This window comes from Doryrhamphus excisus, linkage group LG4 (assembly GCF_037039965.1).
Source record: "Doryrhamphus excisus strain RoL-2023G ecotype Guam linkage group LG4, RoL_Dexc_Guam_v1.1, whole genome shotgun sequence".
Taxonomy (NCBI): domain Eukaryota; kingdom Metazoa; phylum Chordata; class Actinopteri; order Syngnathiformes; family Syngnathidae; genus Doryrhamphus; species Doryrhamphus excisus.
Genome location: NC_136360.1, coordinates 7,039,008 through 7,064,236, shown reverse-complemented (window position 1 = coordinate 7,064,236; position 25,229 = coordinate 7,039,008). Strand labels below are relative to the sequence as shown.

At 41.0% G+C, this 25,229-nt stretch overlaps 1 protein-coding gene across 3 annotated transcripts; it reads right to left on the bottom strand.

Moving 5' to 3' along the window:
* Positions 1–175: 175 nt before the first annotated feature.
* Positions 176–24,806, bottom strand: pip5k1ca (phosphatidylinositol-4-phosphate 5-kinase, type I, gamma a). 3 transcript variants are annotated; one of them, XM_058074278.2, is made up of 18 exons: positions 24,441–24,806; positions 16,039–16,070; positions 15,613–15,699; positions 15,395–15,525; positions 15,191–15,308; positions 14,123–14,275; positions 12,200–12,499; positions 11,418–11,626; positions 10,870–10,953; positions 10,737–10,785; positions 9,512–9,596; positions 9,070–9,240; positions 8,760–8,898; positions 8,296–8,328; positions 8,078–8,197; positions 6,661–6,904; positions 4,362–4,451; positions 176–3,421 (listed from the first exon to the last, which is right to left on the bottom strand). In XM_058074278.2, exons 1-18 carry the CDS (start codon positions 24,565–24,567, stop codon positions 3,419–3,421), a joined length of 2,175 nt encoding a protein of 724 aa, XP_057930261.2. In that variant the 5' UTR covers positions 24,568–24,806; the 3' UTR covers positions 176–3,418. The 3 variants fall into 3 exon arrangements, with proteins under 3 accessions (XP_057930261.2, XP_057930262.2, XP_057930264.2); XM_058074279.2 differs by having other exon boundaries at positions 9,079–9,240; positions 24,441–24,805; XM_058074281.2 differs by lacking the exon at positions 4,362–4,451 and having other exon boundaries at positions 24,441–24,805.
* Between the last annotated feature and the right edge of the window lie 423 nt (positions 24,807–25,229).

The following is a 25,229-nucleotide window of genomic DNA, read 5'->3' as shown; positions in this document are numbered from 1 at the left end:
ATGATGCCCACAATAAGCTTATTATATCAGGAGAAGTAGTACTAACTTATGTAATAATGTAACACCAAACCAAATGTGACTGGAATTCCAAAATAGTGATAGTGATTGCTTGTGTTTGCGCAATAAAGTTGGATTTGTTGTCATCAATAAAACCGCTTGACACAAGGTATGCATTGGACAATTCATAGAACTGCTTTATTTTCTATTCATTCTGATTGCGTCCCGACACACACGCACGTGCAAGCACGCGCGCACACACACACACACACACACTTACAGCCATCTATTTATCCTCAGGTATAAATAGATGAATATACACAGATATACATAAATACACAATTCTGATCTGCATTATTCATTTTGAAACCATGCTATGTCTCTGTGAAGGACTCTTCCGATTGGAAGAAGGGAGGAACACACGGTGACTGGAAAACACACACACAAAACACACACACACAGCTTGAACACTTTGGAAGAATCCCTACTGATTTGCATGTACAGTAAAACCCACAAATCGTTTTGGCTTGTTTTACAAAGAAACAGCTGTGATGTGGTCACACACCATAAATACACATCTGCTGCTTCTCAGTAAACACACTGAGGAATATGACTCAGTAAACTATCTCTTTGTCGAGCAGCAAAAATAAAACCAAACAAAAATAATATTCTCAAATTCTGATGGAAAATATATTTGTATATCTTTATATATGCATTTAGAATTTCTATGTACACATTCTCAGGAGCACAACTATGAGAAAGAAAAATAAATACGACTGCACATGTGGAAAAAAAAAGAATATATAAATAAACAATGGTATTACATTTACATTTCTTCCATAATAAGGCAATTCAAATGAAATAAGGAAATATTGCTGCTATGGTCACCATCTGATGACAGCACTGATTACACATCATGAGCAACAAAGTGACTTCTGTTACAGATAAAACACACAGAAACATACACTGAGTGATCATTTCCGAGACTAGATTAAAATACACTGGAACCTCCAAAGTCACACAACCAGTCGGTCTCTAAGCAATGGAAACATTAATGTTTCAAGGTCAAGCTGTGGCCATTCTAAAACCTTTACCAACTGTGGGGACCATGTTTTAAGCAACATTTGAACATTCCTCACGGTTATGCAAGTGATATAAGAGTTGCATGATAGAATGACAGTAAGGTCAAACTTGTCACCCTTTGACAACAACCAGTAAAAGTCAATGTTTCTTGGCTAGCTGGACCCAAATAGAGACGACCTTGTCCAGTAAGACATAAGCCTCCTCTCTTTCAAGACTCTTTTTTGGAAAATATCTTTCAACAAAAAAATATATCAACAACTAGTAGTAATTTCTGGTCCCATTTCTGGTTCTACCTTTGTCATCATATACAATTTTGGTAGAAAGCCACTACTTTTGTTTGACTTGGGAGGTCCCACTGTAAAAAAACAAAAAGTATTTAATGAAGATTTTTAGAATATGCAAAGAGATTTGGATATTCAAAAAAAAAAAACAATGTCGTCTAACTATTTATCTCACAAATGTGTCATGTGATTCATGTTTATTTTGGCCACCATTTTCAGGTCTTCTTTATAACAGTTAGTAGAACAACATTCAATCGCTTTTCAAAACTACTGTGTCTCATCCCTGTTCATTTATATACTATAGAAGTAACAGGTATATATGTATATACGATTTTGAACTGCAAATACTACCACTGATGTGCTATGTCTACAAAGAGAGAGATTAGGAAACATCTACCTGGTGGAGGTTAGGGCGACAACATAGTAAAAAGAAAAAACATTGCAGTACTACTGTACTGTATATGTAAAAGTACATGGTAATGCCAGTGTGATTGACCAAAACAACGGGCCAGGCTGGAAGACTATCATGGGATGTTCATTTGCGTGTTTTCTCATATAGTTGGTTTATTCACTCAACTACAGGGAGGACTAGGCATCTATTATAAGTAAGCCGTTGGGTTTGGGGCAAGGGCTTTTCCCCCTCCCCGACAAAGGCATTAAACACTTTTAAACTAACTAAATAAAATAGTTTATTCGCTTTTACAAGGTTAAAGTTTGTTCACTTCTATTCCCAATTACTAGGACTCTATCAGGGGTAAGGCCTTTGTTGAGGGGGAGGCAAAATTTTATTTGGACAAATGTATATTTGTAATACAATTATTATATAATATTAGTATATTTTGCAAACAGTGGCCATGAGACCAGTGGCCAAAACTGTCTTCATTTTGTGACTACTAAAAATATTTCCAAACCAGACTAATAAATATGGATGCACACAGAATTGTGAAGTGAGCACCTTTCAATCTACTGGAACACTAATCATGGGAAAAGATGGGATCATCTGGAATACTGCGCAGGAAACTACAGGGTGCAGTAACACTTATCCGAAATACCATGAACATTACTCGGTTGGTGAGGTTGTTTTGATGAGCAGCCTTCAATTTAATGTCTATCAACCAAGGTAGTTGCAGCTACCACCATTTGCTTATTCGTCACAACCCCATAATTTACCAAGACACAGCATCTTTTGTAGTGGAGGCCACTATTGGAGGAAATTTCAAAAGTGAAACGTCTGATCTGGAATAATCTTCCCCCACAGATGCAGTTATATAATCAAGGTTCTTTGGATCAAACAGACACAAAAAAGAGAAAAATAAAAGTTTAAAAGAAATAAACATCCGTTGACAGTACTACTGAAAAAAACATTTTGATATGAAGCTTAAATAAAAGCAACATGCGTTTTAGAATGTCTGTCCTAAACATCATGTTTTGTAAATATTAGATAACTTGACTGGCCGACCACATGACCTTTGCATGGGGTGGGGGAATGGCGGAGTGTCCCTAAATGCCCCATTTTCCTTAGCAATGTATGCATGTATGAGGCTGCCACATTGGAGAGGTACCTGCCCCAAATGAGGGGACTTGATGTGATGTGTGTAAATATCATGACAACACAGTGAAAAATAAAATTGCAATAAAGTGTCTTGTTTAGGTTACTATGGAAATCCACACTACTCCTATATGGCTGCCACATGGATGCACATGAGACAAACAAGATAGGCTTGTTAGATGTTGAGTTCATGTGCAAGACAACATAAGTTAGTGTGGTGTGTCACACCAAACATATAACATACAACTTTACTTGTACTATGTCACACGTAAACACAAGTATCATATGTAAAATGGCAGGGACTGAAGTTTTTTCCTCACACCTCTCCTCCCCTTCCCTTCCCTTCCCTTCCCTTTTCTGGGACACTCCAGTCACTTCTCCCCTTGGTTCGTTTTTAAAATCCCTCTTGAGATAACAAGAAATCCGCTGCTACCATGAGGAGGTTTGGACTTCAGGTGAATGATCCTCACTGCTGAGACCGTCACGCCCTTCAGTCACAGAGCAGGGTTTACTGTTGAAGACACACAGTTGACAGATGAGAGAGTTGGTGCATAAAATGTACTAATATAGAAATACATACAAAGGAACTTCCAAAAGTCATACAGTAAATGTGGACTCATCCCACGTGTCACAATAAATCAGATCAGCATCTGAAGGATTAACTCCACATTGTGTTTCACTTTTTCTTTGGATTATTTGTTATAATCAACAAAGACAAGAGCCAGTGATGGCAAAGAGGAAAAGTGTGATGGTAATCATAGAAGCAAAAATGTATCTCACTGGGTTCTCTTCATTACATGTAATTAACTTACAGTATTTTTGACTTACAAACATTACTTTAAACATGGCCTAAACAGTTTTATAATGGCTTGGAACAGATTCATTCACTTTATATTGCGTTACTTTTGTTACTTTGGAGGTTCCAGAGTATAAAAAATATATAATTATATAATATAAAACAATATAATTCGAAATTGAGAACATAAGCGTGCACACCCTAAAAAATGCTATGTGTTGGGATTGTTGACTTGGAAGTATTTGCCCACTCTTCCTGGCAAGAGCACTCCTAATCTGTTATGTCTTGGCACATCTTGTACAAAGACGTCCTTCAGGTCACCCCACAGATTTCAAAACCGACATTTTGATTATTTGTTTGTACTATGCTTGAGATCATTTGAGATTAGTGTGTGTGCATATCTGTCAGTATGGGCATGACGAGACATGGCATAATGCATGCTGCCTGTTGTTGGAGAAACACAGGATGGCTGGTTGTGGACTAAATGGTCACACATGGAGACCATTTGCACCAGTCTACCAAATGAGGGATGGATGCTGCAATGTAAGGGAGGTTTTTACGAACTTGAGAAGCATTGTAGTATCCCAAAGTTTCCTGTCTGAAGGATTTTCTAGCACTATGTAATTTACTTTTTAGTCGGCTGCTTCTCACTTACTGTCTCTCTTTCACAATTCCCATCTGGCAGGGCCTTAGACTCTGAGCCATAGTGTAGCGGAGAGTACACCCAGGTCCTGTCCTCTGGAGGCTGTTTTTTTTTTTTTACACGCCAACCACAGCAGAGGGAGCCAAAGGGACAGAGGAGAGGCCAGTGGCACAGAGATAAGCGGCGGTTGCAGGCAGGAGAGAGATGCAGGAGATCGCAGGAGAAGAAAAGACAAGACAGGAAATGAAAGTTAGGGATGTAAAGGAGGGAAGTGTCGCCCAGACATACTGGAAACTTTGATATGTGAGGGAGGACAATTTAGCGTTAGATGGTGTGGATGCAAATGTTGATTGGAAGTAGCTGAAATCACACTGTGTGTTGATTCATACGTTGTCTAGCCCAATAGGAGGAGATACTTAGTCCTTAAACGGATGGCCGGTCAATTTTTATTGGTCATTGCTTTAATGAGTACAATGTTGAAATCTATTTTATTGATCATCAAGCAGACACGCAATGCTTTAGCAAATGACTTTTGCACTCACAACTATAATTTAATGTCTACTGTTTACTTTTATCATCCATTTATGTTTTATGTATTTATGCTATGGCTATAAATACTGGTAATATATTTTTGTAAGTCTGTGTCCCAAGGATCTATAAAAGTTTGGGAAACCCTGATCTAAAAGGTGGGTTTCGGTAAACATCTAAAGGATTAACTCCACCCACTTTTTTTGGTAATGTAGCCGTAGATGGTACCTACCAATGATAGCAAATAGGAAAGGTATAATGATAACCATAGAACCACAAATGGAACATACTGCAACATGGTCGGTACAATTTGAACTAGTCCATTAATAATAAGTCATTAAATATCACAAGGCTTTAATAATTCTTGCAATACCTATGAACACCTCTTGTTCCCTAGGTGAGTAGTATTTAGTTTTATTGTTAGACTTACAGACAGACAGAATACTTTATTAATCCCTGTTAGATTCCCTCAGGGAAATTGGGCGGTGGTTAATTTCTCTTGAACCTTTCAATGTTGCCTGATGTGGTAATACAGGTTTGATGATGTAAACATATGTAATATATGCATGGAAATTTGAGCAACTTGGACGTCAATCACAGTCACAGTCATCACAGAATGACTGTGTTCAACTTCGGCGCTTCCACTGTATTTTCCACCTTCTATTTGCATGTATGCAGCCTTAAGCTGGGTCTGACCAATGCCAAAAACAGAGACGAGCACGACACCAATCTCATCTAACACAGCTGCCACTTTCTAGACCTGGGCCCATCTAACTCACTTACTGGCCAGCTGGACAGCCATTTGCCCCTCTGTCGGAGAGGGGAGACCACCCACGTCCTTCCATCGGGAAACTGACAACAACCGCATAGGATGACAAATGGACAAACAAGGGGAGGTGAAAAGAAAAGGAGGAGGGAGTAGAAGGCGACAGGAGTAAGACGGCATGCTGAGGTGAGAATGGAAAAGAGAAATTCCCCTTCATCTGTACCTTCTTGACTGATTAATAAACAACCACAGATGCCAGGAGATGATGATATTGTTGGTAAGCCTGCACAACCAAGTCAGTGTTTACTCTTGTGGTTGTAGTCGTGTAGCTAGCGAGAGATACGTAAGAATGAAAAGGGGTAAAAATGTTTGCTAAACTTTCAGGTAATAACAAAAACCGTATCAATCCAAATTGTCATTAATATCTAGGTGTATGTAATCTTTATACTGTACTGTATGTGTAACCCACCTCAAGGTCATACATTATACTATTTTAAGCACAATTAAGTCTCAGCGGTCCCATGTGTATTGAAAGTGTGCTGCTCTTTAAGCTGTACTTTGTGTGTCTACAGCTTTAATGCTAATGAGCTGCATCTGCCCATTCCTGTCTGCCAGTATAGAGGTGGTATCATGTCCATGAAGAGCCTTTTCCTTCATGATGGCATAGAAACACAGTGAGATTTTTCTCACATATAGTGCTCATAAACAGGCAATAGGGACACATATTAGTGTTAGATTATTGATTATTAAGTATATTTATTTTGCATAATATGGGACCTTAAAGACAAAAACAGCAAATAAGTTTACAGCAAGAAGATGGGCCATATGCTGTTATTACTCCGCTCAGAGAACGGACTAACTGAATGCACCACGTACTGCACACACTCATACCGGCCTGAATGTCCATGACCATTATGCCACCTGTCAACAACTCTGTGGCAGAGCATCACACAGCTCGGCCTCAACACCATCAGACACAACATAATGTAATGATAGTTAAAGTGTACAGTGTCTTACAAAGTAGATGTCGGTGACTGGCACATCGTCATCATCATCCACCGAAGCCTGACTGGTGCACCCTGAGCCTGACATATGGCTGGACCTGTCTGGTTCCACTACCACAACTGCCGCTGCCGCCGCCGCCTCCAGTTTGGGACTGGATGAAGCGTCCCCAGCTGCCTCGGATGGATGAGCGACAGCAGCGGGAGAGGCCTCACGGACTGGAGAAGAGACTGCAGCAGCCTCATCCTCTTGAGCCTCACTGTGGGAAAGAAGAGTAAGCATGTTGGGATATAGTGACGCAATATAGTAGTATAGAGTAGTATAGTGTAGCCATGATCCTTTGTTGTTTGTAGCTGGCTAGAAACACAGATTTATGCACATCCGAGTTGCCTTATCAGCTCTCATATGAAATATTAGTGTCTCCAGAGAAAAAAAAATGCATATTCTTGACCTGATTGGCTGATTTAATAATGTTGCCATGCATCGTTTTCTGTACATGGTAGAGGTACACTGACCACAACATAATGTTCACCTGCACAATGTAATAATATTACATACAAGAACTGTATATTTGGCTATGTCTTCCTTCTGTCATCCTACTTTCTCTCATCCAACCTATTCCCCAGCAGGTCAGGTCACACGACTGAGCAGATTCAGGTCAATTTGTTGGTTGGTTCATTCGTGGAAATCCCATCATTGTCTAGCTCTAAAGCAAGCTCCATCCAGGGCCCAAGGCCATACGTATGTCTCACCACTGCTTCTTTGTATCAGTCCTTTTATTTCAGTTGGTTGCCCCCAGCAAACCTTCACCCTGATCCTCCCTCTAACCGAGACACCTATCATCATGATTAATAGAAGGGTTAAGAGATTATAACCCGGTCTCCCTCCGAAATACAACCACTCGATCAGTGCTTTAATTAAAAAACAAAATCAGGTTAAAATGTCCCACAAATCAGGTCATCACAGCTTTCAAGAGAGCTGCCTCGTGACTGTCCGTCCCACTGCCCTACATCTCATGCCTGGTTCCCCCAAATATTGCCCGCCCCGCTGTGCTACCATGGAAAAAGACTCTTTCACAAAATCACACATGCCCACTTTCTCATAATTTTACTTGGTCGTAATGACAGCAGCCCTAGCATGGGGGCCTCTTTTTGTTGTATTTACTCCATACTGAGGTTATATACGTTATATACTTCATGTTGACAGAATGCAATGCATCAAGTACAATGTTAAGCACACCATGTGTCATTACTATCTGTTCAGATTATTAATACTGGAGGTAATAGAAATAATCTGTTTCAATCAATTTACAATTAAAACTCACATTTTGCCCAGAAACTATAGTAAAATTCCTAATTGTATGACCTCAGTGGTGTGACTCTTGAACTTCCACTATATAGTCTATAATGGCAATGTGGCCCTCCTGCTGTACCTGGGGTCAGATGAAGCCTGCAGAATGGAAATGGTGGGCTCACTGTCGCGTCTCTTTAATTCCACCTCCACTGTGATGGTCTGCTGGTCCTCTTCACGCACACGCAGCTCCTCCTGGGTCCTACACATGTAACACACTTAGTGTGATAGAGCCCCACACAAAGCACATACAAAGGTCTAAATATAAAATGTGTTAGCATTGACGCTATGTTAACTTACCTTCCATCATGGCTGAGAGACTGGGTGTGTCTCCTGGAGATAAATGTAACAATCAAAATATGTAACCTCTTTTTAAAAAACCCTGCAAAATTGAAGCAATTTACACATGTATGTCTTTTATACAGAAACCCAATATCGTTGCCCCATTTAGTGTCAGTGATGCTTATACCAGACAGTAATTCATTCAACTCAACTCCTACATTTATTAATTAATTCATTTTCTACCACTTATCCTCACGAGGGTCGCGGGTTTGTTTTTAAAATAATCTGTGAGGCAAAACTCATGAGACAGACTTCACAGAGCTCAATCATTTGTATCCGACTGACCAATGGAAAAAAACAACATGTCAACAAATTAGAGAGACAAATATTAAGGCAATGGCTACGAAAACAACAAATCAAGTTACCAACTGTCAGTGGTGTTGTGGTAGTCCACAACACCACACTATAAAGTGTGACGCTACCTGTAGCGTGGGTGCTCGACTGTGTCACAGGGAGATCTTTCAGGGATAGACAGAGAGGTGGTGGACGAGAGGGTGGTGGCGATGGACGCCGTGGTGGCCTCTTCGAACGATGGAGGTGTGCATGGAAGATCTGGTCGCCCTGGAATAAAAACAAAGAGATTAAAATGTTACAAGATTTCTTGTTCGAAAAACACTGGGGCATTTGTATACACAGAGTGCAGAAAAGAATAATGTAGTAGAAATTTAATTAGTAGATTAGAATATATATACATACACACATACACTAAAATATTAGGAGATGCACATGTACCTAATTTACCTTCATCTTCCAGGGTTGGGAAGCTACGAGCGCCTCTCAGGTCATAGATGTTCTCGTCTCTCTCGGATGTAAGCTGGCTGGCGGACCAAGCTGCACCAGGGCCGCCACACTTTGGAACCGTCAGAGAGACCCGACCCTTCTTTGATGGAGATGATTTCAAAGCTGCACAATACACACGAAAAAGACAACATCAACAACAACGCAGCCAATCATGAATCATGTATGAGAGTCATGATACACCTTGTGATACTACAATGGAAGGGAATTTAAAGGGTCAATTCACTTGATCTTTTCACGAGAACATGAAACAAAGGCATGAGAAACGCTCACAGCACCTAATAAGGCAGTTTGAGCTCTATCTGTATTTTTCCTTTTGCCCTTCCCTTGCAGCTCTGCTTGACTATGTAAGGTCTCAAAAGTAATATGAACTCACAAGAGCTCTTCCTGAAAACGGTGCTGCTCATGAACTTAAAGAACCTGTCAGCGTAGAAGCCAGGTCGGTGGACTGAGACCGTGTCCTACAGGGGAGAGATGGAGAGGGAGATTAATGGCATATAATTGTCCTACAAATTATTGCTGATGAATGTCAACATTATTATGGGACCATTTTTTCCATGATCTCATTCAACAGCAGCCATTTTTAAACAGACAACTCCTTCGGTATCGGCCATTTTAGACAATTTTGACACAATTTTTCAAGGCACACAGAATATTGTGTTCTCTGGCTATACTTTCCTACACAAACGTTCCATCTCATCACAATGACCTGTTTGGTATAGAGAGAGAAGAGGAGGAAATCAAACACGCATGCACATGTCAATACAGAGAGGCAGGCAAATTATTAAGTTTGTTTTTATGTACCATGCGGTTAATTGATTTATTGGTTATCATGACAGGTCCACATTATCTGTTGGTCCAGCCACTAGAAAGCCATAAACACATAAACACAGGCAGAGGTAGACAATGTAGTAGACATTATTGATTCTCTAACAGGCTGACACTTGCATAATTGAATGAGGTCCGATACATGAGCCAATGCTTATTGGCTCATTGACTGTTTGTATGTAAGTGAGTGTGAATATACTTGTTTGCCTTATCTATGCAACAGTCCTGTGAGTGACAGGTGATAAGTCTACGGCATACTGCAATTTCCCATGCTGCAATTTCACCCGGCTTGTGCAACTGTTTGGAAAACACATTAAGCACTGCAGGGTCACAGGGGAGACTTAGCAATTAATTGTTCAAATGATTATACAACATATATCTGATATACTGTTTGCATTACATACTGGATAAGCTAGCATGTCTTTCAAAGCAATTTAACCACAACCCTTAGGCAGTACCACAAATGTAATTTACAGTCATGTGCAAGAATTTTGGAAAGGAAAGAAACTTACTGATAAAAGTACATATATTCATTACTTTATCTTGTGACGAGTGAGTGAAACATTTAAAAGAAAGAATGAATGCCGTATTCCCAACAACTGTAGTGACACATAGGGTGTCTCCAGGGTGTGTGAGAGAGTGGAATGAGTAAGACATGGAGAACATGGGAGACATGGAAAATGGTGGTTTGCGTCTTCTTAAACATGAATTGATCATGCAGTGAGTTAGTGAGTTAGTCAGTGCTCCAGTGTACGGTGCATTAAAAAACTTACTCCATCATGCACCAAAGCCTTCCATGTATGCTCCAGTTTCTTGATTAATCTGCGCAACAAAGACAGACAATATTATTGTTGACAGTTCTGTGTGTGTATAAAACATAGATATAACCTCCCATCACATGATCACCTGTAGGACTGTAAGATGTCAATGATGCCAATGTAAAGAAGAAGCCTTTCTCCCTTTCCATTGACAGCAGGGATCCCACCCATCCTACAATGCAAACACAGAAAGATTAAGACAAAAAAACAAGGAATGGAAAAAAAGAACAAAAAGTACAGTGCTCAAATTTTAGAAACTATTTTTATGACAGCATATCTGCCTATATTTCATAAGAGCAGGCAATACAATCAACTACACAAGTGAGTACCAAGACAATTGTGTCTTGCCTCCAGTCAAGCATGGCGGGAGTAGTGTCATGGTTTGGGGCTGCACAAGTGCTGGGTCACAACTGGGTCACATGGCATTTACATTTCGGAACAAGTGTGCTACCTGTCTGCAAGGAGATCTTGCCACTTCACAGTTCCAAACACTTTTCAAGAATTGTAAGCCTGTCAAACCTAGTCAAGCTACACCCGATTGGAGAGCCTGTGGTTCATCAATAAAATCATTTTAATTGAACCTATGCTCATTCTTGTAGCATCCAGCCTTTGGCATGTGCCACTGGATATACTCACGTGTCTTCAGTGTCAATGGTCCCTCCGCAGGCAGCCCCTCCCTGGATGGACTCCATGGCGGTAGAGTACAAGGCCTTCTGCTGGGCCAGGGGCCTTTTCTCGTCGCTGCCGCCTTGGGAGCCTTCCATCTGTCTCTCCCTCTCTGCTTGGTCCATGTTGTGAACTCCCAGCAAGAGGCTGTAGTCCATGATCTTGAAGCTTTCCAGCACCTGAAGAAAACGTGCAAACACAGGCTAATGTAATGACAGGCTAAGAACGCGTGGATCATGGGCAGAAAGATGGCTTTTATCCAGAGTGCATAACGGTGTCAGCGCCAGAGGGAATCAAACCTGGCGATGTGGATGTCACACACAGGATGCTTAAGCAAGCACACATGAATTATATATGTATTGGAGACTGAATGTGTTATGTATGAATAATTATGTAAGGTGGTCATTTATAACGGCACTTAATTTTTTATCTAATTGACTATTGGGGAAAAAAACCCCATCTGTTTTGCTTTTTCTGGGGCGATTTTGTGACACTCATAACAAAATAAGGCACAAGTGACGGGTACACATTTGAATTTACTTGAAGTGCCGTAAGTGGAATTATTCGATAATGTTAACTTAGTGCTATTTGTTATCAATACATTGTATTAGCGGTTGTTTTTACGCATTTTTATTAACCTGTATGACAGTTAAGATTATAAAATATTACTTAAATTATTGCCTGTACAGTTAATTAAGGATTTATAATGTCTCCAGTCTATGGTCAATACAGGGAATATGACCCAAACTCACCAGGCAGTCTCTCTGCAGGGTCTTGACCAGTGCATTGTACGTGTCCTGGTCGAGCATCAGTCCATCCTGCAAGTCCTGCATGAAGTCAAGGTCTTTAAATGTGGGCCTGGCCTTCTCTCTTTCCTTCTTGGATGCTCGCCTCTTGTAGGTGGAACCTTTCAGGTCGTATTTGAGGTGCATGCGGACAACGCGGGGCAGGACATTGTTCATCACCACCACACGGATGTTCTTGCCCCCAGACTGGACGCAGTAGAGGCCAAAAAACTTGGGCAGCAAAGTGCGAGGGTTCTGATTCAAGTTCTAGAAGGAGGAAACGGAAGATTATTGTTACAACTAAATCAATGGATGGGCTTGACACTGGAATTCATTCAGTACCTAGCATCTCTCCAACATGTCCCCAGGGGTTCACAGTGTATGACGCTAAAGAAGGTTTGCTGCCACTTAACTCCCAAATACTGTATTGACCCAAATATAAGACTATTTTTTCACAAAAAAGGCTGAAAAATATTTATTTTACAAACATGTCTGGAAAAAGAAGGGTATGCTTATATCCAGGGTAAACTGAAGCTGATAGGGAGACAGTCGAGATGCAAAAATGTGGATTTCAGCAGAGGAACTGGTGGCAAGAAGTATACAGCGACATAATGATAGCTATTCAGCGTCCTGTGCCCTCATCCAATCACAACCCTGGTGTCAGCACGAGGAGAGGCGGAGGAAAAGATGATGCCAACAACGCCAACACATGATAACGTGAGGGTGGGCATGGATGTGAAAGTGCACACGTGGCCGAGGATTAACAGCGCTGAGAAAGCTGCACTGAGTAGCGGGCAGTGTGATAAGACGTGAAATGTCATTGAGGAAGGTGCATATCACAAAAGACAGAGAGAGGAGAAACGACAGAGAGCAAGAGAGAGGTGGTTACATCACTGTGATCTGTATGCAGCTCAGAGTCAGCCTGCTCAGTCGGCCATCGGCCATCAGGCAGTCAGCTGCAGCAGACATGTGGAGCTGACTGCATATACAAACACTTCTACTAACAAGGTCTTTTTTCTGACTAGGCTCTTTCCATGTTAAATCAATTCGCACTAATAAAAGCAGAGATACACCGCATTGACCCGTAAGTAAGACAAAAAAAGGGGGAAAAACCATTTGATCTTCTATTCAGAAAAAGCCTTCTTGAACCAGACCTTGCTTAGATTTCAGTTTTTGCAGTCTACAGTAGGACCTAAAAAGGCAAATGTTCCAAAAAAAGGTCAAACTAACTTCATATATTATACTTACATTGCTGCAAAATTTAAATACAATTTGGTATTATGGAACTATTTATCGTCAGGGTGTGGACTGTCACAGCGAATCATTTTAAAGATTGACATATCAAAAAAATCTCTCTGGTTACAAGATACACACAAGAGAATGAGAAAGTAATAGAGGTAAGAAAGTAAGAGAATGAAAAGTACTTGGCAGACTGGGTTGCGGTGACTGACTAACATTCTTCAGTGATTAACTGAATTCCTGCAGACTTGCCACACATAAAGCTAAGATGCTGCAGGCATGGATATGGCATGGTCATACATGGAGTTTTTGATGATGAGGTTCATTTAAAAATGAGTCTGCAGACACAGAGGAGAGCTGGGAAGAGACGGTATGCTAATGTTACAATGACGAAACTATGATCAAGACTCTTATAAAAGCACGTGGCTTGAGGCTTGAGTCGGAGATGACAGAGCTGTTATGTCTGCTTTATGAGGAAAGGGAGGAAGTCATACTGAGGTTTTCTTGCATAAAACCTAGATCCAAAAATATTACCCCCTAAACCTTCCTGCACTTGTGTCTCCTTAATGAGGCAGTTTAGCTCCATATTGTTCTGCTTAATAACCACACCGTATTATATAATATTATGGTGCACACAGTGTGCTCTCCTACCATGTAGTAACCCGGCAGCAGCTTCTGTAAGAACTCCGCCTCCTTGTGCATAACCGTCTTGATGATGAACTCGTCATCCTTTGTGAGATAGAAGACAGAACCGCTCGCGCCAGGGTTGGACAGTTCAATGAGCGGCTCGTTACACAGGGAGTACTGCAAATAAACACAAGGACACAAAGATGGTGACAAAGTTTTCAAACAGGTCAGACGTAATCGTTATTGATTGATATTGATTTCCCATTCTCCAGTAGGAGGTACTAGTTCCTGGTTAACCAGGGTTCCACGCTTGCCAAAGAGATACCGTGTGTAGGTGATGTAAACCACTGTTGGTCGCTCATTAGTGAAATTTTAGAGGAATACACAGTTGGGATATATGACGAAGGGTGGGGGGCGGGCATGGGAGAGCGGGTACGATGATGTCCATCCTCAGTTTAGCTATGAACAACAACTTATTCTCCGAGCATCTGCACGTAACTAGTTGCTGAGCGAGTCTTGTATATACAAACCAAACCGCTTTGGTCAAAACTAAGCTTTTAAGTAATTTATGGAAGTGTGTCGTACCAAGAAACAAACTGAGTCTCCAAACCAGTCTCCACTTTGCTGCAGTGGTCCATTTTGTTGCTGCCTAAATCTAAAAGGGTGTTGTTAGCAGTGACTAATGAAGCAGTACTATTTCTAAGTGGAAAACACCCAAACTGAGTACATTTGAGCCAAGCCAAACAATGTTTGTTCATAAAATGAAAACTGCAAACACAAACATTATCATATGGCCGGTTTCATTATTGTTCAAAATTATCGTTAAAATGCTGTTATGTATGTAGCTGTATTTAAATGCAGAAAAGGCTGATTGCAACTGAGGTAGACCATGGCTCGTCACCACAAAGCTGTCTATCCTTATTTTGACTCCCACGCTGCTCAAGACAAGCCGCCAACTGTGCCTTTGGTGTGAATCCATGCTGGTGCATAGATTTCACAAACACCCATCTGGTCCAGCTAATTATGATGTGAAGTTACAGATGAAGACGGTTGTAGCTGAGAGTAAAAGTGATACAGTAGGTGTGGTCCTACCAGGTAGTCATCTGGCCTGATGCCAAACAGCTCTCTGAAGTAGCGGAAGGCCACAGGAGCATACGTTTTAAAGCGGAAGTCTGGGAAGTGATGGGCTGGAGTGAGGTTGCTCCCTTCGCTGCAAACGCAAACAACAAAAGCTTATTTAAATACAGTATGTACAATGTATGAAAAAACATATTTCAACGTAGCGATGGAGGAGACCTGGGGAAAAAGATGCTCTCCACCACGTAGAAATCCTGCATTAACACATCTCTCTCAGGCTTGGAGCTCAGGTTGCCCACCGTGTAGCCGATGCCCAGTTGGATGGCTCCCTTCAGGGCCGAGGATGTTGTCTGTGGTGATGGAAAAAAAAAAACCATCACAGTCATGAAGCATTTGTGGTGTACAAGCCCAACCTAATCCAGCCTGAGTGTACAAACCTTCTTGTAAGTCGTTTCTCCGGATGCATCCACCCCTCTGTGGCCAATCTTCTTTCCTTGACCAGGAAGACCTGAAGAGGATGGCATCTGACAAGCAAAAGCAAGATGATGGAACAGAATGGAACTGTTTATTTCACTTCATACTTGAAAGCACCAACATGCTTTGACAATATATACATAACAATACATAACATGATGCCTGAAGTTTACAGTTTATAATCATATCTGGGTTTGAACAGTAAAAAAACAACAGAAAATGTCACAATTTATTTATTTCGAGAGTAGGAGAAGGCCCCGACTATATAATGTTTTTTTCTAAACTCAGGTTTAGAGAGTTTTAGAAGTGTATTACACAGTAACAATCCAGACTAAAGGTTACAAATGTGGAGGTGTATAATTACGTTAAAGGGGGGGCTTGTAACTTACCTCTGTGATGTAGGCTTTCCTTGCTGCAGCATCTGAAAGCAAGAAAGAGAAAAGTAATAAAAAAGATGCTCAAGTCATGTCATCTTCAGTAATCTCTTTCACAATGATGCAATGATGTTGCCATCTTGAAAATATCTGCATAATAAAAATAAATATTGCATACAATATTGCTCATCTCATAGCACAGTTGCTAGATGAGGGTTCAGTCAAATATCATTCCATTACCATCCTGTCAGTTTGATTAGTTGGATTGTAAATGCATACCGCAACAAGACGCAACAAAGTCCTTTTGACCATGATTTTAGCCAGTTCTTTATCCGCTTTGATGAAGTGAAAAGGTCTCAGTGTTTGGAAAATGTAGATTTCACCCTTAATCCACTTTAACCCCAAAAGCAAACACTCTTCTTGTTACTGCTGCAAAGATCCCAGCCAGAGCTCCATCATATTGGCAAGAAAATAAACACTCATCTCAGATACAGCTCCTTACTTAGCTTGTCCTCTGGGAGTCATGGTATTGATCTGGGCCAGGTTGGTAACAGGCATCAATTCTTCTTCACAATGTTGATGGACAGAATCATTCATGCAGAGCCACACATGACCGTGATGCGTGAAAAGTGTATCGCATGTTGTTTCCTGACACATAGTATGAGTATCGTTGTCGTAAAAATGCTGGTTGACCTCATTGCAGCACCATGGCAACAGGACACAGGCACAGTGTGTGTGTGTGTGTGTGTGTGTGTGTGTGTGATGGACAAATAAGGAAATAGGTTTTTAAAAATAAACATTGTGATTGGATTGTAGTCATAAGATAACTAGCAAGGACACCTAAAAGTGGATTGGGATGTATATTAAGGGTACGTTCACACTTGTTGTGTTTGGGTTGGCTAAACTCTGCCAGTATCATTCATTTGTTCAAGTGTCATTTGAACCCCAGTGTGCACCAGATGACTCAATTGAAAATAAAATGCAAATGCTACATAGACCAGTGTTAAAATGACAGCAGAAATTACAAATAAGAAAATGTCCTAGATGTTAGGTCTCTGTGTGTGTGAGTGTATGTTGTGACAGCACGCTTTAAAAGTATACTTGATAAGCTTTACTGTAAATTGTGAATCGTATTGAGTTGTGGACTCCAATAGAGCAGTTAACACAATAACCTGCACAGAAAGCTTTCTAGACCTTCCTGATTCTGCATCTCTTTCTGCAGTGTTTCAATGGACTTCCTGTTTCCAACCCAAAAGGTCTGTTTAATTTACTCCACCCTCCTCTCAGTACGCCCACTCCGCTGTGATTGGTCACACTCCCAGGCACTCCCGAGAACTTCCAGATACGTAGGTCCACTTTTACTGAGTGCAGGCAATCTAAAGCCCATATAAGGAAGTCTGGATCACATTGACATCAGTAGAACTCAGTGTTAGAAAAACCTCTGTAAAACTGAGGGTGCCGAGCCATCCAAATGCACAAACCTCATTATGTGACCCTTTGACATCGTTTGACAAAAGTAGACAACATTGTAAAAACATTTACAGGTCAGAAAAGTGGGGAAAAAAGCCCAATAGGACCCCTTTAAATAGAGCAGAACCAATGTAGTCAACACAGCAGACGCTGTTTTGCATTGCAATATTTCAGTTAATCACATAATACATCACAAAAGCTGCCAAATCAAATCCTTACTTTATGTCTATTTTTTTGTGTCTATTTTTTATGTCTATTTTTTTGTGCGCTGCCCCACAAAAATACCAGCTTGAAGGCTTTGTGAACTGCGAACCAGAGTATTGAACCACAGATGTGAAGGGAGCTTTAGATTGGATTTTCAAAAATCTTCATAGGGAATAGGATTGGATGGAAGATTGGACGGAAGGTAAAATACCTTCCACACACACACACACACACAGTTACCTATGCTTGCATGCAAACAACTGCAGTCAAATGCAAAACATACACTGTCAAGCATGACCCGAAGCAGCCAATCACACACCACAGCTCTCACATGGAAATACTGAGAAAAATAAACACGTAAGGAAGTGACTTCTGCATCATCACTTCTTATTTCAAAACATTCCTTCATTCCTTTTCCATCAAATGTGGTTCCAGCGTGATTGGATGTGCCTGCTTTAGTGTGTTCAACCTTGTGTGAATGTATGTGGCATGTGCGATGGAGAGCAGGAGGAAGAAAAGGAGGAGGGGTGGCTCTGCTGTTGCTTGGTCACATGGGCGTCCACGAGAGGCAGACAAGATAGAGGCTGCACACTCGTAGCTCTTACATCGCTGCTACTGGTTCATGCTCCATCACATTATTAATCTCATTTGATGTTTATGATCTGTCTCATGGTCCCTAATGTGGAATCTGTGAGTGTGTAACATTTGATATTGTCACGCTACAAACAGGAATACTGACAAACTATTCAACTGATATATCCAGAAGTGCCCAGATCCATCGTGCAGAGCTCACAAAAACAGCGTGTGATGAAGGACCAGAAGTGACGTTGGTCATGTGGCAGAACCCCCTCGCCAAAGTCCGAAAAAGACTCTGCAGCTAAGGGCAAAGCCCGCCACGGGACACCCTTAGCCTTAATAATTTTTTTTCTCTGTTTGCGTCATATGGCCTCGAAGGAACAATCCATTCCCTGTGTCATTTGAGCATCTTATACCATCCATCCAAGAAGAAGGTGAAGAAGAGGTTGATGCATGCATTACAGGACGAAAGTGAACACCAACCACACAAGAGCACTGCAGCCCCTTTTACAGCTTGTGAAAGTCAGCTTTAAGTACAGCCAAATTTCAATGGGATTTACAGTGCTGTCACAGGCTCTGGTGCAGTTATTTTGTGCTATTTCTGATGTGAAAGACGCAATCTTTAGCTTGCAGGCCATTAACTGGAATTTAAAAACGACACTAAAATCATAGTGTATGCCAAGCTTAAGACTTTGTAGCCCCTCTAAGCAATGCTCCTCTTGGTATTCCTGACTCTTCATTTCCACAACATTCGAGGCAGGTCAAAGCTGTGCTGTCCTCTGCTGTCAGACCACATCACACCCTTTGCATCAGACACCGAGTGTGTGAGGGTGAAGAGGCTGGAGAGGTCAGCCTTCTTCCACCATGACCAATGGCATCAGGCAAGAAAATAGTCCGAATAAAAAGCTTACTCTGGATAAAACTAAAAGATTTAGGGCTAAATGAAGTATGGTATAAGCAAATTGTATATACGTATCATTGGCCCAATTAAGCCTTTTCAATCATAAAAATGGCTAAATCCGGGGAGGGGGAACCTATGGCTTGTGAACCAGATGTGGCTCTTTTGTGGACTGCATCTGACTCTCAGACATTTCTTAAAAGGGACCTATTATGCAAATTTTTTAGCCCCTTGTATTGAGTGGTGGACTCCTATAGAGTAGCTACACACAGTAACCAGCACAGAAAGCTTTCCAGTTCTTCTAGAATCTGCGCCTATTCAGCTGTATTTCTTTGGATTTCGTGCTTCCAGCGAAAACAGTCTGTTTTAATGTATCCCACCTACAGGCTGCCTCGGACAGGCCCACTCCGCTGTGGTTGGTCACACCCCCGAGTGCATAGGAGGACGCCCGGGTTGTGCTGCTAACTTTATAGGAGTTGATAATAATAAATTTCTTCCAACAGTGTCTTACACTGTCTTACAACAGTGTATGATAAAGTGATGCAAACACAATTAGGTCAAAGTGCAGGCCAGTGGAAGACAGCGAACGGATGTGGACTGGCTGACGGTGACACCACCAGAGAGAGAGAGAGCTCAGGGACTGTTTCTGGTAGTCACACCCTTTTCTCGAAGGAAAAACTGAAAACAGCTCAGTCCTTGTGGCCAACGGACAGCCTCTTATGCAATTTCACTAGATTTTTTTTCATTACCAAGTCATTGGCTCAGAACCGAGCTTGCTGATCCTTGCTGATCCTACAAAATTGGGGAAAGCTGTCCGCCAAGAGAGACAAATGCCCTTTTAGAGACACTGGAAGGGAGCGTGGAGGCTGGACACTGACCGGGGTAAACTGGGGTGAGCGAGCAGCCGGTGTTGTTGCTGAGAACAGCATCTTAGACCGGTGTGAGTCAGTGGGGTGTAATCTGCTCAAACTGCAAAGCATCTCATACCTGCACAACAACATGCTGCTATTACACACTTCCAGATAATACACACAATGACCACAACATTATACACCAACAAAGCAACAGCTGGATCAAAAATTCGGCAAGCGAGTGATTGGTATTTGACGCAATTTCCAGTGTCCGTCTACTACAGGTCGAAGTATTTGAAGTGAGAGACAAACAAAAATAATCCAAGATCTTGCTGCCAAATTTCACAGCTTATTCCTTAGCTTCCCAGGCCCACGTCGCTACCAAATTTTGTGGTAAACAGGATAAAGAGCTTTAGTATAATCCTGTGCACAAACAAAGTGGAAATTCACACTCAAACTCACACTTGCATTCGAAAACATAATTACATGTGCAAAGTGGATTTCAGAGCACATTGCTAAAGAACTAAAGAGAGCAAAATTTCATAATATCAAAATAAACGTCTACAATGAGCATCAACTGTGGAAGGATATAATACTAGACAATTAAATGAAATGAAATATCAAGACTGTGCAAAATAATACAACCACTAAATTAAAAAGTGTGACGTCAGGGCTCTACATTAAAAACCAAAATGACTTGCACATGGGGAATCCTTAAGGTGAGAACTACTTGCCCGAACTTGCCCCATGTAAAATGAAAAGACTGCCATAATGATATCATGTAATTTTTTGTGGCATCACATGAGAATCTCAAATAAATAAAATAATAAAATAAATAATACTTTACACATCGTAGTCGTAGTAAGCAGTGATATTTATAAGTTGTGCACCACAATGAAACATTATTAAATAGACACATTTGTGTACTAGTAAAGTGTTTTTAATCCAGAAAAAAAGCTCAATGGTCAAACAATAATTTGTGAAGCAAAGGTGAGAAAAATACACAGAGAAATGGAAGCGCTAGATTTTGTAGCTTGTGCAAAATCAGCACTTGGAATCGGTGGTGTTTCATTGTGACCACTTCAAATTGTCACAGCAATGTGATTCACTCACCTGTGCCATCCTTTGATTTGCTGCCGCTAATAAAATACTTGTTTAGGAGGCACTGGTTCATCACTTTTTGCTGTTTCCTTCAGAATTAGACGATGTTGGCAGCGACGCCATGATGGATGTTTTCGTAGTCAAACGATCGCTGATTGGTTGATCGCGAACAACGGGTGTGGGTAAAACGCGGACTGTGGATTACGGACCGCGGTCTAAATAAACGATTCTGATTGGTCCATTTCAAGATTTGCAAGGATTGCTTTGCAAATTACCACCGGAATTACGTAGTCCGTGTTTTACCAACACCCAACAAGAACCGCTTAAAAAAAAAAAAAACTCTTGGCTGTATGGCATGCTAAAGTGCACTTGCCCGACGGGAATATCACTGATTGGATTTACTTGCCCGAATTTTGTTTTAACTTGCCCCGGGCCATCGGTACATCGTTATTGTCGAGCCCTGGACGTGTCTCCACTCAATTAACCACCGAGTCTCCTATAGTCACCGGGTGCACTGGTGTCTCCAATTGGCACCAGATCAAAATGTAAGCCACTTCCGGATGTAGTTTTTGTTTTAACTCCCCAATAACTCCCCAGTATCATGAGCAGTCAGCATCCAGCAGCTTCAGCTACCTCTGCATGCGCTTTAAAAATATGAATGCTGGCTGAGCATTTGCTACATACCAACATCGGCCCTGTTCCTCCTATGTTGCGTAATATACTTATTAACAAAACCTCATGCGATCCAAATCATCATTCAATGTTATATATAATGACCTGTATAATAACCTTTCAGAAATATGATGCTTCTATTTAACGTTATGGCTTAGGTAAATAAACGCCTAAGTAACTGCAACCCCACAGTCTACTTAGTAGAATAGTCCTTTAAAATGACAATAAAGGACTATTCGACTATTCTAGTAGACTGTGGTGTTGCAGTTACTTGCATCCATTATAGTTGTAGCCACAAGCAGCGTTGTGATATGACGTAAGCAAACTGCGTCATCCTTTGTTTCTTTCATAACATCAAATATTTCGGCGGAAGCTCCAAATCTTACACACAGAAAGGAGGGAGAGTATGCATGCAAAAGGAAAAGGACACACCAGGACACAGCAGATGGAATCACCTTTTGTGCTTCTGTCAGCATTTCTGACAGGCTTACCCTACAGCACAATAAACAGTAAAAATAACCAGGATTAATACTACATATTGTAGTATAGTGGTTGACTGTTTTCATGCATGCATGACACTTGCCGGCCACAGTTTGACCCCGGAAGAGATTATTATATTTATATATATTTACATGATTTCCTAAGGGAAAAGTGGTTTTGACAACAGCATCATTGAATGGATTGTGTTCGTGGTTGAGGATGAGAGGGAGTTGAGTAGGAGCGTGCCGCTTGTTTGTTATGAGGAGCTTTCATTGCTTCTTGGAAGAAGCCCAGCTGTCCCACCCACACGACACTGCAGACTACAATTACTCTGCACAAGACGTGAGATTAAACAAGCGCTCCAGCATTTACATTTACACTCATTTTACACTGTTAGTGGAGGAGCAGAAGCTCTTAAATGCACTTGTCTGAAATTATAAAGCACATTTATCTATTAGTCACAAACTGGAAACTTTTCAAATGAAATGTCAAGCTTCTGCACACATTGCTACTAAATGTTCAATAAACTCTAATGCCTGTGTAATTCCTACTGCATGTGGAAGATATTTTTTATGGCACTCTTATTTTGTTTACACAGTTAAACGGCAAACTGGGCTCTTATTTTAAAGGCCAGTAGTGTGTTCTCTCTGTGAGCTAGACTAGGTGCAAAATACACATGTTTCTCGTCTTTTTTCACTCAAACCTGCGTGTACAAGGCTCCTTACATTAAAGCGGTAAAACACAGCGCGGTGAAAATATACTCATCCGGCCCGAGTCGCACACAGAGATGTGATTGAGAAGGAGATGGGAGTGGTGGATAAGTGGTATCAAGTGTTTATTCTCCACTGAACAACAAGCAACAACCACAGTTGCTAACAACAATCTCATGACCCGGAAACGAAAGTGCCACTATGAAATAGTAATGTAGCATTATTTTTTTTCATACGTTTTTTTCTCATTATTCATGACCCCACCCTCGGGCATCTCTGTGTGGAGTTTGCATGTTCTCCCCATGCATGGATTTTCTCCGGGGACTCCAGTTTCCTCCCACATTTCAAAAACATGCTAGGTTAATTGGTGACTCCAAATTGTCCATAGGTATGAATGTGAGTGTGAATGGTTGTTTGACTATATGTGCCCTGTGTGCCCAGGCTGTACCCCGCCTCTCGCCCCAAAGACAGCTGGGATAGGCTCCAGCACGCCCGCGACCCTCGTGGGGATAAGCGGTAGAAAATGAATGAATGAATGTTACGACCTACCTGAGCCACTTGATTGCATTTACTTGCATTTTATGTGTTTTGCAGGATTAGCCACAGTAGACTGCATTAACAACTGCATTTTATTTATTATTTAAAAAATATCTTACTTTTTTAAAATGTAGTTTAAATTCCACATATGAATTTTATATATGTTTTGATTGATCGTTTTTGTCTTTTCAATAAATATATTTCAAAATTATACATTTTTGATCTGCAACTACAATACTGTGAAACCGTCAAACTGTAATATTTTTGCCCAGGTTTATCATACCGTCAGAATTTCATACTGGCCTATGCCTGGTGAACTTCTTTTTACACTTGTGTGACAACTGTTTGAAAAGGGACCACTTTTGCAGTATCAATAAAGTTAAGATAACATATTTTTTGTGTTAATTTAACTTTTACATTTTATGTACATGTAGATACATACACATATAACAGGTGGTATCCATGATATGACTATTTTTAATGTCCAGTGGGTCAGGTCTAATGTTGTGTCAAGCTATTAAAAAATTAATCATCTGCTTTGGTTTGGTGGTCAGAAATCCTGTGTACGCCCCTGGCTCATTAACACGGCATGCTAGTTAGTTATCCAGCTCCAGTCAAAACCTTATACCCTCAATGACCATATACATTGAATCAGGTTTATTACGCTTGTAAACGGCCAGGTAGACATGAATGTAGCATTATATGCTAAAAGTGAAAATAATCCTTCCGTATGTCTCTTCACCTGCACTCCTCATCCAAGCTAGCAGCTAGCATAGCTAGCAGCTCCCTGCTAGCTACTAAAGATGAGTCGGTGCTTTCTGCTTACAATAAATTCACCATAGAATGTCATTAAAAACGAAAAAGGGTCAACAGAACATATTATATAAATTATTGTGAACGTGATGACAGTGAACCTACCCATGTCTGAGGCGTCCATTCCATAGCTAACCCCAACGACCGTATCAGCATCATCGGATGCTGTGGCCCCGGATAGAGGACTCCCGTCCCTGGCCTCCGACAGCCCGACCGCTCCCTCGGCTTCCATTCAGCCACCAGGAGGTGTAGGGAAAAAACAGGTAAACGACAATGCCGTCGAATGGCCCGAAAGGAATGCGATATCTTATACTCGGAGGATAATCACACGGCAAGACATGTTATCCGCAAGGGTGTCTTCATTTGTGGTTGGAGACAGCGGCTCATTCTGCACTCTCCTCCCGGGTTAATTGTACTGCTCAGGCTGCAGCGGAGACTATCAACCACCGCTGACTGCTGGATCAGTGCTGGGCTCAGTGGCTCCCTCGGGTGGCTGAGGGGGCAACTGCACCCTAAATGTTCTACTCATGTTTATTGATCAATCATTTGATTGAAACAATCATTCGGCAAAAGTATCAACCTTTGACACAAAAGATAACTTTGGGGACATTATCTATCTATGTATATATTTCATATGATTCAAAAGTAGGAATAATTAAATTTTAAAATGCAAAAGCGACTAGTAATTGCTTTTACATGTGCACTAAAACCACTTCCAAATTATATTATTCCATGATATATTTTAAATTTTTAATTTATATTAAGTCAGTAGCTGGTTGGTGCCGGTTGATATGAAGTTTGTGATTAAGGATAAGATGCAAGGCCAAAAGCAAGTGCTACAGATACAGTGAATAGAATAGATGTGGTCATGCTGTTGGTTCATTATTTTTAATG